The 14,719-nt window shown below is 46.1% G+C and overlaps 1 protein-coding gene across 4 annotated transcripts in view; it reads right to left on the reverse strand.

Annotated features, from left to right (window-relative positions):
- The window catches only part of Erg (ETS transcription factor ERG), a 102,004-nt gene that overhangs the window by 16,161 nt on the left and 71,124 nt on the right, over positions 1-14,719 (reverse strand). For 2 of the 4 annotated variants that reach the window (XM_021208955.1, XM_029544704.1), the window contains exons 3-6: positions 14,131-14,282; positions 3,803-4,006; positions 2,840-2,920; positions 1,045-1,116 (exon numbers count right to left, since the gene is read on the reverse strand). In XM_021208955.1, coding sequence (XP_021064614.1) covers positions 1,045-1,116; positions 2,840-2,920; positions 3,803-4,006; positions 14,131-14,282 — 509 coding nt within the window. The remainder of the gene's footprint in view (positions 1-1,044; positions 1,117-2,839; positions 2,921-3,802; positions 4,007-14,130; positions 14,283-14,719) is intronic. The other 2 variants (XM_029544706.1, XM_029544705.1) reach the window with 1 other exon arrangement.

Consider the following 14,719-nt stretch of genomic DNA (forward strand, 5'->3'; position numbering starts at 1 on the left):
CTCATGCATGCTGGACCAGGTAGGAGTCTTGGAAATCCACTGCACTTCCTGGAACTGTGACCCCCCAGTGCTCAGGCCAGTATGAGGGGTTCTGACTTACAGGGCAGTCATGGTCCCCATGAGGGGACGGTGTGTCAGGGTGATATATACCCTGCTCAGTGTCCTCTCCCTGGAAAACACTGATTTCTCCTCTGGGATCTTGCCAGTCCCCTGGAGGCTTCCTGACTGTGTTCATGTGAGCCTGACTCTGTCCACACCCAGGCCTCTGGACCTTAGCTGCCAGCTCCTACTGCTTCACATGAAACACTGACAAGTCCTTGGCTGTCTCTGGCACCAAGTTAACACTACTGAATTATCTCCTAGAACTTCGTGTTAAGCCTTCCTACCACTCGCTGTAGCACCCCCATGTCAGACCCAGACGAGGCACTCAACCAACCCACAAGCCTAGCGGAATGTGCAAGCGAGCTTTCTGAAGACAGACACCGCCTGGAGTCTGGTTCAGCTTTCCACTCCCAGAGGCCAATTCTGTGCTTGGCATTAGGTAAATGTTTACTTTTGCATGAATGATATGTAAATTAATTGCCTAATTCAATCATCGGAAAAGGCATAAAGTATGACGCCGATGTAAATATTACATGCCAGATGCTTCTCCTCTGAAAAATGGCTTCTCGCGTAGTGATGAGAATCAGTCATCGGCGATTTGGGAATTGCTTTCTCACCCCAGAAGGACAGACTGCTCATCAATTCTCCTCTTAACTGAGAGTGCAAGGAGTTGTTACCCTAGGCATTGGCTCAAATACTTGAAACTACTACTTAAGGCCCCGATTTGTTTCTGATTCCACAGCTTGGCTCCTCTACTGTGGACTCTGAATACAGCATCGCTGAATCTCAGCTGCCCTTCGACAGGGCCAGGGGAAAGACTGGCTATAATGCACTGCCTGTCAGGTCCAGAGCATACTCCTGGGGTCACAGGCTGGGGTCCTGGGTCTAAGCAGGGCATCTGAGAGTCTCTCAATGAAGCAATCACATAGGGTGTTAGCGTACCTGGCCTAGTTGTAATTCTTTGCGTAGCTTCGGGATATACTGAAGTATTTGGGAAAATAAAAGCTGCACCCCCTGCAGACAAAAGGAAAGACAAAGTGTGAAGGTCCTTTGCGGTGACTTTCCACCTGAGCAACAGCACCTCGCCCTGTGACGTCAGGGGGTGGGGGCCTTGAAACGTCAGTGGAGCACATGGCAAACAGGAGCTCTGCTCAGACACGAGTGAATCTCCCTTGTGCACGAAATATCATGCTGCGTTTATTATTTCTTTGTGGACTTCTTGACAGAGCCCCACCCATGTCCCACTGGCAATCTTAGTTTATTTAAAATTATCTGTGGCACAGATATTATTTATCTATTGCCAATTATATACGATTCATAAAATATTTTAACAGATTTTGGGAAGAAGTGTACACACTTTGCCTAAGACTACATGGAATGTATGAAAAATCAATCCACCTCTCCACTCAAATACACGATTCTCCATATTTTCTTCAATCAAATCATCATCTCCCCAGATGAGGAGATTTCCGCTTTGACATTCAGTCCTTTAGAAATTTATCATCCTTGTCCTTTGATTGTCTCTATATTTGGCTATAATAAAAATAATCAATGAATTCTGAACTTTTGCGGAATTTTTAGTCACTGTTAAAGAATTTCTAAATGCGTGCAACGTTGAGTCTGTGTGGCTCTAATGTGTTTCCTGAGATGGGATGATTCTACCAAGTTCTTTGCTAATTTTGGCCACAAGACCATTAGCATATTCATATGTGCGATACAGATAGAGAAGGGGGAGCTTAGAACATCTCACATCACGTTTAAAAAAGCACACTGGTTTTCAATACCGAAGACCAAGGTAAACCAGCTACTTCCTACAAGTAAGCACACTGAGGGTCAATTCATAAGATGTTGGACATTTAAAAGTAAAAGGAGAATGACTGGTAAGCTGCTATCTTATTCAGTCAGGGCGAGCAGTGGTTGGGCTTGTTTGCTTGCAAGGGACAAGAGGTTTCCTCTTCCTCACTCCTGATGCTTTCATCCCTAGCTGGGGGCTAGTAGGGTGTGGCAGGAAGTGGTCTTTGGCTAATCCAGTGGGTGATAAGCAAATGGCCTTGCATCTACCAGTGATACCATCAGGATGGGAGGTAGATGTGTACTTGGAACATAGGTAACACGTTTATACAAAGAGAACCCCAAATACACTGAGAGATGGAGGAAGGTTAATCAGGACCAAGTGCCTTGTCCATCCCTGCAAGGCTCGGGCATGCGATAGACACAAGTGTAGATAGAACCTGTAGTTGGAGACAGGAAGGCGGGTGCTGGATCAGGGACCAGTTGTGTATTCGCAGAGGAGTTTCCCTCAGGTTTGTGTAAAGTGTGATATATTCCTTCCACTGCCCTTTGCAAACATACAAATCTGTGCAGAAGATAAAACCGAGGCAAGTCCAACACCCAGAGCTGTCTGTGAAATACCAAGGAGTCCCAGAGAACCCTGCTTTAGAAAGGAAAATGGAGAGCAACGGGTCTGGAGGCCATTTATACCAGGGAGCTTTTGGTCTCCATAGGCAATGATACTGGTGCACTGGAGTATGCTGGGGGATCAGAATGATAGTGAAGAAAAGAAAAATCCTTTCATGGCCTACGGGCTTATGGTGGAGATAACAGGAACTGTTCAGGTGCCCAATCGCTTCACTCCCACATCTGTGTTCTAACCTCTAACCTCTGAGTTTCATTTTAAAGCATGCACCTGTAGGTAGGAACCTAAGCTTGCCCCGGGGTCGGGAGGGGCTGGCATTACCTGTGTTTCTGGCATGCATTAACCGTGGAGAGTTTTGTAAAGCCTTATCAACATCATCGGAAGTCAGATGTGGAAGGGGAGCTGCAAAACAAGACACAGAACAGCACTGAGATAAAGAGATGGAGAATGAGCTTCCTTTAAAAAGAAATGGGCCGAGCAGTGGTGGAGCGCGCCTTTAATCTTGGGAGGCAGAGGCAGGCGGATTTCTGAGTTCGAGGCCAGCCTGGTCTACAGAGTGATTTCCAGGACAGCCAGGACTACACAGAGAAACCCTGTCTTGAAAAAACAAAACAAAACAAAACAAAAACAAAACAAAAAAACAATGGAATTAAAAGTAAAAGAGAGGAAAATATATATACCTCCTGCCCTAGCATGGGGGCTGCTAGAACCGTCTAAACCCTGTGGTACAGGAAATACCTTAAACACCAAATGGGATGACCCCACACAGGAGAGAAGTATATGGGTGCCAGGCAACGACAGCAAGGGAGATGCTCCACCCTCTTAAAGTTGGGATCCTTTCAGATCATGCTCAGAGTTGTCAGAATTAGATCATGCAGCAGTCCTTCAGGTTCACACTGCTGCTGACTAATGCACTACCCGTTCTCTCCATAGAAAATGAAAAACCTCCCCTTCTGCGGTCAGGTTGGATGGGAGGAGGGGCTTCGTACTGCTTAGCAGAATGTTAACTAAGCACATCCCCAGCAAGAGGGAGCCATTTCTGCCTTCCAGTTTGAAGCATCATGGGAACTAGTGAATGTGGCCACTTCCCTGCCAAGTTCCATCTTCCTGGTCTTAGGAACCCAGGAGGGGGCTGCTGCCCTGTACCCAGGAGAGACTGCGCTGTTCATCTACACCATGAAGCTCTGCTGCGCAGTCCTCTCAGGTCAGACAAGAGGATCCTGGGACCACCCTGTCTGAACCCACTGAGGTTGGGTCTACAGCCATGGCGACAGCTGTGCTTACTCTCTCTGAGGTAGTGGAGATGTGAGAGAAGAATGTCGGCGTTGTAGCTCGGTGTGAGCCGCTGGAAGTCGTCCTTTGTCATCTTGCACAGCTCCTTCCCGTCGATATTCTGAAATAGTAAGACGTCCACGTCCAGGAGGCCGTATTCTTTCACCGCCCACTCCAGCCACTGTCGGACATGGTCTGTGCTCCACAGAGTAGGATCTAAAAGGGGAGGAGGACTCCATTAACTCCTAAAAGCAAATCTGATGGCAGCTCAGTCAGCCCCAGCACAGGCCCCCTCTACCCCCCAACCCCCTGCCCACCCCCTCCTCCCCCCTCCAGACTGCACAAGCCTGAGGCCAAGCTTAGCAAGTCACAGCAAGGGAAACAGTGTCCTGGGGAGTGACCTAAAAGAGCCAGGCCCACTGATCTCCGTCATCCAGGTTGAAGAGAATCTGGTCTGTCTCTACTGTGGCTGAGTTTCCAGTAGAGATCTAGGTTTTTTGTTGTTGTTTGTTTGTTTGTTTGTTTTGTTGTTGTTTGGTTTTTTTCTCCTCCCAGCTCTTTTTTCCACTTTTATTCATTCATTTAAAAAATGTATAAGATTGAAAGTCACCCCTTGAAAACCTACTGGTCCATGTATATAAAAGAAAGTTATAAAACATTTAAGAGGCTGCTCATCAACCCATCCCATGGGCACTGATACCAACCCCTAATGCTGATAATGATACTCTGCTACACCTGCAGACAGGAGCATGTTGTCCTCTGAGAGAGTCCACCCAGCAGCTGACTCAGACAGACACAGACACCCACAAACAGTAGATGGAGCTTGGGGACTCTTATAGAAGAGTTGGAGGAAGGATTGCAGGCCTGAAGGGAATAGGAACTACACAGGAAGACCAACAGAGTCAACTAGCCTGGATCTTTGGGGCTCTCAGAGTCTGAGCCACCACTCTAAGAACATACACGGCCTGGACCCAGGCCTTCCCATACTTGTGTACCAGATATGCAGCTTTGTCTCTGTGTGGGCCCTGAACGACTAGAGTAAAGGCTATTCCAAAAGCTATTTCCTGTACGTGGAGTATGTTCTTCTAGCTGGGCTGCCTTGTCTGACCTCAGTGAGAGAGGAAGTGCCTAGCCTTGCAGAGATTTGAAGTGCCAGGGTGGGGGAATACCACCTACTCAGAGAAAAGGGGGAGGGGGAGGAGTTGTGGGAGGGGGAATCAGGAGGGGGGCAGTGAGCAGGATATAAAATGAGTAAGTAAGAAAAAATTAAATAATAAATACAAAGAATAAAAAAAGAGAGAGTGTTCATTATAGATTACAAAAAGAATACAAATAGGGCTGAGGTGATGGTTCAGTCTGTAAAGTGTCTGCTTTGCATGAAGTCCTGAGTTCATCAAGTCTCAATAGGAAACATGTGAACACCCAGAGTTGTGGAAGCAGAGGAAGATAGAGTCCTGGGGCTCACTGGTAAGTTGGCCTGACCTATTTGATGAGTTCTAGAAGTCCTCTGGCCTCCAAGTGCATACCCACATATGTACACACATAGACACCCAAGAATAAAATAATAACTGTATTTGCACAAACTACAAACCAAGGAATTTGAAATAAAGTATAACTGACTTGGACCTACTGCTTATAGCTAATTGGGCTCAAAGGGAAGCATCAGCAGGTTTTCCCAAAGAAAGAGGGGATGAAAATGGAGGCTGGAGATGAAGAAGGGGTATGTGGATGGGCCACAAAAATGAGGAATAGAGATGGAGGAGGCAGAGGAACATGGGGGATGGAGGTGAAGGATGGAGATGGTAGATATAGATGGCGTATGGAGATGGTAGATGGAATGGAGAATGGAGATGGGGGACAGCAATGGTGGATGGAGATGGCAGATGGAGTCACATGGAAGGGATAAGGGTAAGCACCTTGGAAAGGAGGTCATACTTTACAATGTGGAATTTCAGAGTCATTAGGAATTTCTGAGGCATTGAGCGGTGTCTTTAATTACACCAAGCAGAGAACTCACTGATGAGAGGGTAAGACTCTCTCGGGAGTCAGAGCAATGCGTGTTTGGACTCCGACTCCCCCTCTGACTGGGTGTAAATGTTACCTTCTCTGGAATTAACCTTATTTTCCTTTGGCTAATTAAATGAACGGCCGGGGGGAGGGGTTGAAAAGTTAGTGAGATAAAGTGTGTGAAAGCGCTTGGCCAACAGTAACAACTGGAGAGAAGAAATCACCCGCACAAAAGGTTTGCACAGTCAACTCTGCTAAGATGAATAATCTATTTAGTTTCCAGGGCTGCCTCTTCCTTTGTACACAAAAGCCTGATTTATCTCTTATTTTAAGAGCTTTTCGGAGGTGCTTCTGTTGAACAAAACATGAGCCAATGGAGATAAGATAAGACGCAGTGTGCTCGGCCTCCTCCTGGAAAGTAGAACTGTTTTGGAAACAGCCATGACATTATGGTTCCAAGGACAGCAAAAGAGCAAGGAGCTGCATCATGAGAGGGAGCTGAGACACTCCACTGTTTTCTGTATCTTGTAGCCCAAATGTTTATGACCTCTACTTCAGCCAACTGGATATTAAAACATCTAAGCACACCATCATATAGATTTCCCAGGTTATGTTATTCTTAATGTGGATGTGTGGGAGAGATGTGTGTGAGAAAGGCGGGAGAGAGTCATAAAGACACTCTGCTGCATCTGGTGGGATGACTCAGGGGGTAAAAACATTGGCGGCCAAGACTGACAACCCGAGTTAGATCCCCAGGACCCACACAGTTCTGGGAGAGAAATGGCTCCTTCAAGTCATCCTCTGGCCTTCAGGCACTAGCTGTTGAGGGGGGGGGGGCATCTGCTAAGCAATACATGAATTAACATAAAAAAGGAGGACCCTTCTAGTTACCTGAAACAAGATTCTGATCCAGTTGAGCATTAACAGAGACTGACTGACTGGAATTAGGTAAAAGGGAACTGTGTTGTGAATAATATACTATACTATCATGAAATAGCCCCTTCAACGGGCATACACTTCCAATTGAATAAGATCAAACATCATCTGAATCAATGAGATATTATCAATGATTGTCCCTTCCCAACAGAAAAGGCACTCTTGGCTATGAAAAGTGTGGAATGCACAATAAAATAAAATGTAACCCCTAGACCATATCTAAGGACCAGTGTAACCAGGCCTGGGGTAAGTCAGCCAGTCTGTATCTAAGACTAGCCTAGGAAAACAGGACTGAACCTCTGGACTCCTGGTGTGGGTAGATCCCATTTACAAAGCAGGTACAGGAGATGGCGGGAACTTCAGAACTGCCCAATGCCACACACTGAATTTTGACCCCAAGAGAAGGACTTCCTCGAAGATGTTTCTGAAACTTTCAAATTTTTAATTGATGGTTTGTGGTTTACTTTAATCTACTCTTGGTACTAGAGAGCAATCGATTATAACATTGATTTTTAATATTCTGGTTCGCTAACCTTTGTGATGGCCTTTGAGAACATGGCAATATTTGTAAATGTGCCTTTGGGTGCTTAAAAGTATATATAACTAGATACACACACACACAGAGAGAGAGAGAGAGAGAGAGAGAGAGAGAGAGAGAGAGAGAGAGAGAGGCAGACAGAGAGGGAGAGAGGGGGGTAAATCAAGCTCACTCACTGAAATGGATTTGACCATTTACTTCATTGTTATTTATTGTTTTGAGGCTATGTTACTAGGCTAACATAAATTTATCATCCTTATGCCTTTTATATGAATTTAGTATTAAATGACAAACCTATGTCATCCCCCAAAGGATTTCTATCTGAAATCTTGTTTGTCAATGTTTTATTTTTACTTTTTTCCAGATTTTTATTAGTTTTTGACTAATATGTGTCATCCTAGCTGTTTGTGTGTGTGTGTGTGTGTGTGTGTGTGTGTGTGTGTAAAATGTTTTTATAAACACTATATAACTGCTTTAGGAGAGTTATTTTATCGTTCTCTCTAATTTTCAGATTTTGTTGTCCCCGAATTGCCTGCTTTTGTCCCCACATCTTTTCCTAGGATCTAATTTAATTCATTTTTCTCATAACTATTTTATGTGTACAGGTGCCCCTCAGTATGCCATCACCGGTGTGTGCAGTGCTAGCAGAGACCAGAAGAGGGCATGAGCTGCCCTGGAATTAGAGCTACACGCAGTTGTGAGCTGCCGTGTGGTGCTGGGAATGGAGGTTAGGTCTTCTCCAAGAGCAGCTGATGCACTCACCTGCCGTGAGCCACTCTTCCACCCCAAGGCGGATCTACTTCATGTTGCTTTCATCCCCTCCTCCTGCTTTGGCCATCTGGACGTCATTTCTCTTTAGTTCTTGTTATTGTTTAAAATGAATTTGAGGTTTTATCATCATCAGAGTTCTGTTTTTCTCAAGTAACAGAGGAATGTAGAAAAGCGTCCTTTCTAACGTGTTCTCTTACAGGGTAACACTGCCCTTTCACCTTGCCCCTATTCCCTATCCAGGAGGCTACGGTGACTGCTGACACAATCTCCAATCACCTGAGAAGAGACTGTCTGTGTTGGGGTGGCCTGTGGGTGTATCAATGGGAGTTTCTATCAATTATGTTGATGGATGTGGGGAGTCCTCGCCCCTTGCAGGCAGCACCATTCCCTAGGCACAGGTTCCTGAGCTGTTCACAAGTGGAGAGATAGTGCTGAGCACAAGCCAGCAAGCAATCAGACTGCACCCATGCATTTCTCTCTGCTCCTGACTGCGGCAGTAATGTGACAACCATGCCAAGCTCCTGCCACTGTGGCCACGCCAAGATGATAAACTGTAACCTGGAATCTGATACTCCACTTGTTACCTTGTATCCATTTCTCTTTATATGTATACTTAGCCAACTTTTGGTTAAGCACCTCCCCCCATTTTTTTTTCCTGTAGTGAAGGACAGTTAGTAATAGATTATACTTTCACTTGAAATCTAATTTCACCCTCAACTTATATAATACATCAGACTCGTTCTGTGGCTTCCTGTGAATTCCCATGATTCTCTATTTCACCTAGAACTTCAGCAGGGTCACCACAGAGTCTAACTGGACAGACCCCACTGTGCTATCTCCTAGCTTTTCTTGGGTGTTTGTAATGGTGTCCGATGGGATTGAGAGTTAACATAGGAGTCACACAGCACTGGGTTAGAATTCCGGCTTTCCACAACACTTTGTGGAACATCTTGGGCAACTCTTTTGGCATCAGGAGTCTTCTCGGTAGAATGAGAACAGTCAATGTTTCCTGCAGTGTATTTTGGCAGGGACACATTTCCCCGAATGCTGTGTCCTAATGCCCAATTGTGTGTAAGCAGCAGATGTTAGCTGCCATCATTTTATTTTGTAAAACTTCAGTCTTACATACAACCCCACGTGGTTCCCTCAACCACCATCCAGCCATAGGCTCACAGATAAGATGAACCCTGACTTCAGGGTTTCATTTCTCTCGTGGTTGGCACAGCAGGAATCCAACACAAGCATACAGAAACATGATGTAATGGGCGAGGTCACCAGGAGTGCTTGGTAGGGTGACAAAGCAAGATGAAGGACTGATTATAGCTTCTTAACTGTGGGTTCTTTGCAGGTCTGGGCACTGGCTCCGGCCCCTCTCAGCTGTGCAGCTGACAATGGGACAGTGTCTTTATCTTTCTGAATATTTATTTTCCCGTGTTTAAAGGGAGCTATTGACCTGAGATTTCCAATCACCTTGCAACTCCCAATCCTCTGACCCCTGCCACTAAGTGACAATTATCATTGGTGCCATGTGCTCACACAATCTGTAATCTACACATACTCAGCCTCATCAATAACAAATGCTGGTGTGATAACAATGTGCCATCCGGCTAGCAGAGCCTGGAACGGGGGACTCTACTCCTGGTCCTCTGTCCGTTTCCCTATCCAGCTCAGCAATGCCATATTTGGGGAGGTGCCTATCAGCCAGCGCTCTGCCGCTCTGAGAACTACAAGCCCTGTATGGTGTAGCCACCAGAGTCCCCAGTGTCTGTTGGTGACTTCCCTGGGCCGACTCTAGTGTAACTCACTCAGCCTTTTCACAATGTGTCAGAAGACTCGGGCTGTTGCAATGCTCAGCCACAACGGCTGCAGGGAGTCAGCCAGGCCTGCTCTTTTAGGATCCTGTGCTGAGATAAGCTCACCTCTCCTATAAAACAACTTTAATCGTTTTCCCCCCATTACACTTTTTATCTTGACTACCAGGAAGCTCAAAGCCACAGCAGGGGCTTGACTACAGCGCTGCGGCTGAGCCTGCCATTTGAAAGGCTTCACTCTTTCCTCACAGACTTTTAGTCTTCTCTGTGCATTTTTAACTCCACTCCATCTGAGTTTTGATTGGTCAGTAGCCTGAGTCACGAGCCAGCAGCATCACATTTCCGCTTTAGAATCAAATGCTATTGTCTCTATTTAAATAAGCATAGACATGCCTTAGGGAATACAGAGTAAAGCATAAGTGCGGGATAAGAGACAGGTGGTCAGGTGTCATAGGAAAAGGGATGCAGATGGGAACAATGTAAAGGGGTCTTGAAGGGGGAGCAGAGTTTGTTGGCAAAGAAAGGAAGAAGGGTACACAGCTGCCCAAACAGCACAGGCAGGGTATGCACGGCAACATGCCAGAGGCCAGGGGATGGCTGAGGAAGAAGGAGGAGGTCAAGGAAAATGGAGGAGACCGGAAAGGCATCGCCACAGCTATAAATGAAAGTTTCATGACCTCTTTCTTTTTTATCTTACACCGACTCCTTTGCTCAGGAATTCCAGAACATTCGTCAGTCATAAGTTCAAGCTTTGGTCTGTTTTCCTGCCACACATCTATAGCACAGGGGTGGGTCTTACTGACATCAGCTTTCTTTGGCCGTCTCCTAAGAGAGTGGCATATGAGTAATGGCCACTCAGTGAATACTTCCTGGGTACTCTGGCATGGAGAACTGGCTGAGATACAACTCAAGGGCTTTCCATGTCTGCCATAGAAAATTGGAGGCTGAAAATAAAGAATTCAGTCTCCTGGGAGCCTTTGTCCACTCGGATGGAACGCAGGAAATGCTTAAAATGTGCAGAGCAAGGGAAGATCATGGGTGTGGCCACTCAGTCACTAAGATGCTGATATCAATGGGTTTGAGATGATTATTAAATTGAAAAAAACCAAAATCTAATATGTGGAAGAAATAGTTTTTTAAATTCAACATTTTTGCACCTATTTTTTGGAAATAAAGAGAAAAATCTTTCAAAAATAATATCAACTACTAAAACTAGAGGTCCTGTTGTATTTGACCATCAGTTTGCAACTTTTCAAAATGATGAAGAATGTGTGTGCCATCATTGGTAGCAGCCCATTAGCACACCAAAAACTAAATAGTAGCCTTAGAGAGGCACAGCTGGCACACAGAGGACACCGTCCTTGATGGCAGACGTTTGTTAGACACACGATGCTGATATTGGTTAGAACATTGGCTTCATGGGTACTGGGAATCCAACCTTTCTACACCTGGGTCTGCGGCACAGCCTTGGCAACACCTTGCAGATCAGACATCTGAGTCAAACCTACTATGTTTGGGCTGCTGTTAGGGGCCCGGAATAGAAGACAGCTAGTTTTGGGCTCAGTGCCATCTGTCACCATGGAAATCCGAGCTGACACCAAATGAGGCTGAGGAATGGTCTTTTCCCAGAGTGCACACATGATCATTCTGGGTTTTAGCCAACACATCACCTGAGCTATTCAGCACTTTATTGTAAAGAGGGCTTTGTTTTGATAATTTTGATATTGCAGGTTTTCCAAGATGGCTTAAAATTGGTGAGGCCGAACTAGGATCCTTACTATAGGAGAGTTTGTCACTAACAGTACCTCAATTTATGTTGAACTGACTGGTATACAATCTCACAGAAAGCAGAGGAATGCACACATATTCATGTGGACACACATATGATGCATACCACATGCTGGGCTCCCTTCATGTTTACACACATATGATGCATACCACATGCTGGTCCCCCTTCATGCTTACACATGTATGATGCATACCACACACTGGGCTCCCTCTCTGTTAAACACTTCCTTTTGTCCACACACCTATTCCTCTACTCTAAGGTTGAGGTTATCCCATTTTTGTGTATGTCTGTACATACAATGTTTCTTAAATTCATGTTGCCACAGGAAGCAGTGTAAATATATCCATATAATATGGCATTTGCACCCATAAGAACATGCCTATAACTATGCCTCATGAGTATTTTCTGGGCTTCTTAGCTACTGAGTGAACTGAAGATGGTGGGTCTCAAAGTCAAAGTTCAAAGGTTCTACCTAGGCATAGAGTTACCAGGTCCTCCACTTTGACACTCTCTCTCTGTCGTTCTTTCTGTCTCTCTGTCTCTGTCTCTCTCTGTCTCTGTCTCTCCCTCTCTTCCCCTCCCTCCCTCCCTCCCTCCCTCCCTCCCTCCCTTCCTCTCTGTCTCTAACTAACTCTGCTCTTTCTGTCTCTCTGTCTCTCTCAGACACGAAGGTCAGTATGTAGAGATAGAATGAGTAAATCCTTGAGAGCAACTACGGCTTCTGTTTCACACTGCTGGTCCCAGGCAGGCACTACCACCGAGTTTGAGGAACCAGCTAGACTCAGTTCTCAGGCTTTCAATGTGAGTAGAATACTCCACACTGCAAAGGAGTCTGGGTAAGGAGTGTGGGCTCTAACCTGTGCTGCTGCTGCTGCTGCTGCTGCTGCTGCTGCTGCTGCAGGCAGGCATGGAGACAGCAGCTGCTGACCATCTGGAGCCCTATCATCCCATGGCTGTGCTGGATGACCATTCACATGTGTGTGAGCATGTGTGCATGTGTGTGTGCATTCATGCGCATGAGTGCGCTCATTTGTGTGAACACACATACCTAGAACTTGACCAGTAACTGAAAAACTCACAGCTTGCAAAATCATCCACACCTCTCTTTTACCAATACCATTAACTGAATAACTGCCTACCCTGGCATGAAGCAAGCAGCCCAAGAGGGTACCGCTGAACAAAGGCTTCCTTTAGGATGAAGAAACACCCCTCAACCTCATGCCAGGCCAGCTGGAGTCCATCTGCAGACGCATCCTTTGGCCTGTCCAGACAGCACTGGGTGGGTGCCTGTGTGTAAGACCTGCTGACATCCTGATTGGACTAGACAGATTCTCTGCCTCATTTTCCTCTGAGGAAAACCCAAGTCTGACCTCTCATAAGAAGACTCTGATATATCAAAGCATCTTAAATGATATTTCAGAAATACAAGATGGCCCAAAGCAGCACTGCACAGCAGAGATACCCATCATGATTCTACAAGGAGAAGATGGGTGCATCAAGCAGGCTCTGTTCAGCTTGCTCCTCTATCATACATGACTAAGACTTTCTTTGCCTCAGGTGAAGAAATGAAGTTTTTCTGGAGGAAAGCAATGGGGCAGGTGGGCTGGGGTCAGTTTCCACCCAGTGGGAACTTCCCCCTTGCTGAGGCACAGTGGCAAGCAAGGTGGCCTCAGAGTATACAGCTCAGCAGCTGTGAGTAAAACCAAATGGATGGTCTGAGTATATGCTATCCGCCTTCCAATAAATATCTAGAGCAGTTTGAGCCTATTGGTACATGGGACTGTCATTGTTGTGTCCTCTGAAGTTTTGCTATATGTGCCAAAACAAGGCACATCTGTAAAAGAAGACCCTGGTGTCCTGATGTCATTGAGCCATTTCTGAGGTCTATCAAGTCTTGTAGTGACATCCCTGAAGGGACCCCATCTGGCCGACACATCTGATAGACCTGAATTTTGCCAGAGTCTCTGCACACTGAACTTCCTGTTTAGAAGCTGACAGAGCCTGGGAAAACATCATACTATTGGGGGCGGGGGGAGGGGAAGAGGCTTGAGTCCATTTATTATTGCTCCTTACAAAGATGAGTTTATCTAGAGCAGGGAACAGCGGAGCTTATGACAGCTTTGCTATGCATAACTTTGACCACTGTGACAGAAAGTGTGCCCAGTAGCTGGACATCCTTTATCCTACCTGCCCCTGGTTAACACCCAGAGAGTGCTGGTGTGGGCCAGTCAGGGCATTTGGCCCTTATGTGCCTTACCAGAGCATTTGGTGCCTGTGTTCCAGTGAGAGGAAGACAGAGTGGAAGAAAAAGCAACGTGACAGAGCCATGAGGTAGATGGGGGCTGAGTGATGCGGGTGGAACAGAGAGCAACTCCAACAGGAATGCTGGGTATATCGTCCCTGACAGAGACTCATAAAGGACAAAAGTGGTCTGACTTTCCTGGGGAGCATGGTTTGTTAACCAGAGCAAAATCTCAAGACCTCTGACCTGCAGGGACGATCACTCTGCGTTCATTTGTGGTCATATTGGGGGGCGGCATGTGCTTCTCCTCCATGTAGCTGCCGTAGCTCATCCCCACTGTATCCGGGCTGCCCACCATCTTCCCACCTTTGTTCACACTGCACTCATCAGGTGAGTTCCTGTAGGAGAAAAAGACAATTTCTTCTGTTAGAACGGTACCCAAAGAGCAGAGCTCAGTGGTCTTGTGATATAGAGGTCCAATGACAGGCAGCATGGAAAAAGTCAGGAAGCATGATAAAGGTCAGAATGCTGTGGTCCCCCAAATTCACATGTTGAAGCAGTAAGTCCCACATAATGGTATAGAGGGATAATCAGATTTAGCTCAGGCCATGAGGGTAGACACAGCAATGGCAGGAAGATGGAGAACTGAAGAGTTGGCTCAGTGAGTAAATCGCTTATGTAAACAAATACAAAGACTCGAGGTGGATCCTCAGAATCTACTGTAAGACCAGGCAGATGGTGTGTGCACCTGGAAAGGCCAGTCTGATGGTGTGTGCACCTGGAAAGACCAGCCTGATGGTGTGTGTACCTGGAAAGACCAGCCTGATGGTGTGTG

The sequence above is a fragment of the Mus pahari genome, chromosome 12 (assembly GCF_900095145.1).
Source record: "Mus pahari chromosome 12, PAHARI_EIJ_v1.1, whole genome shotgun sequence".
In the NCBI taxonomy this organism is placed as follows: Eukaryota; Metazoa; Chordata; class Mammalia; order Rodentia; family Muridae; genus Mus; species Mus pahari.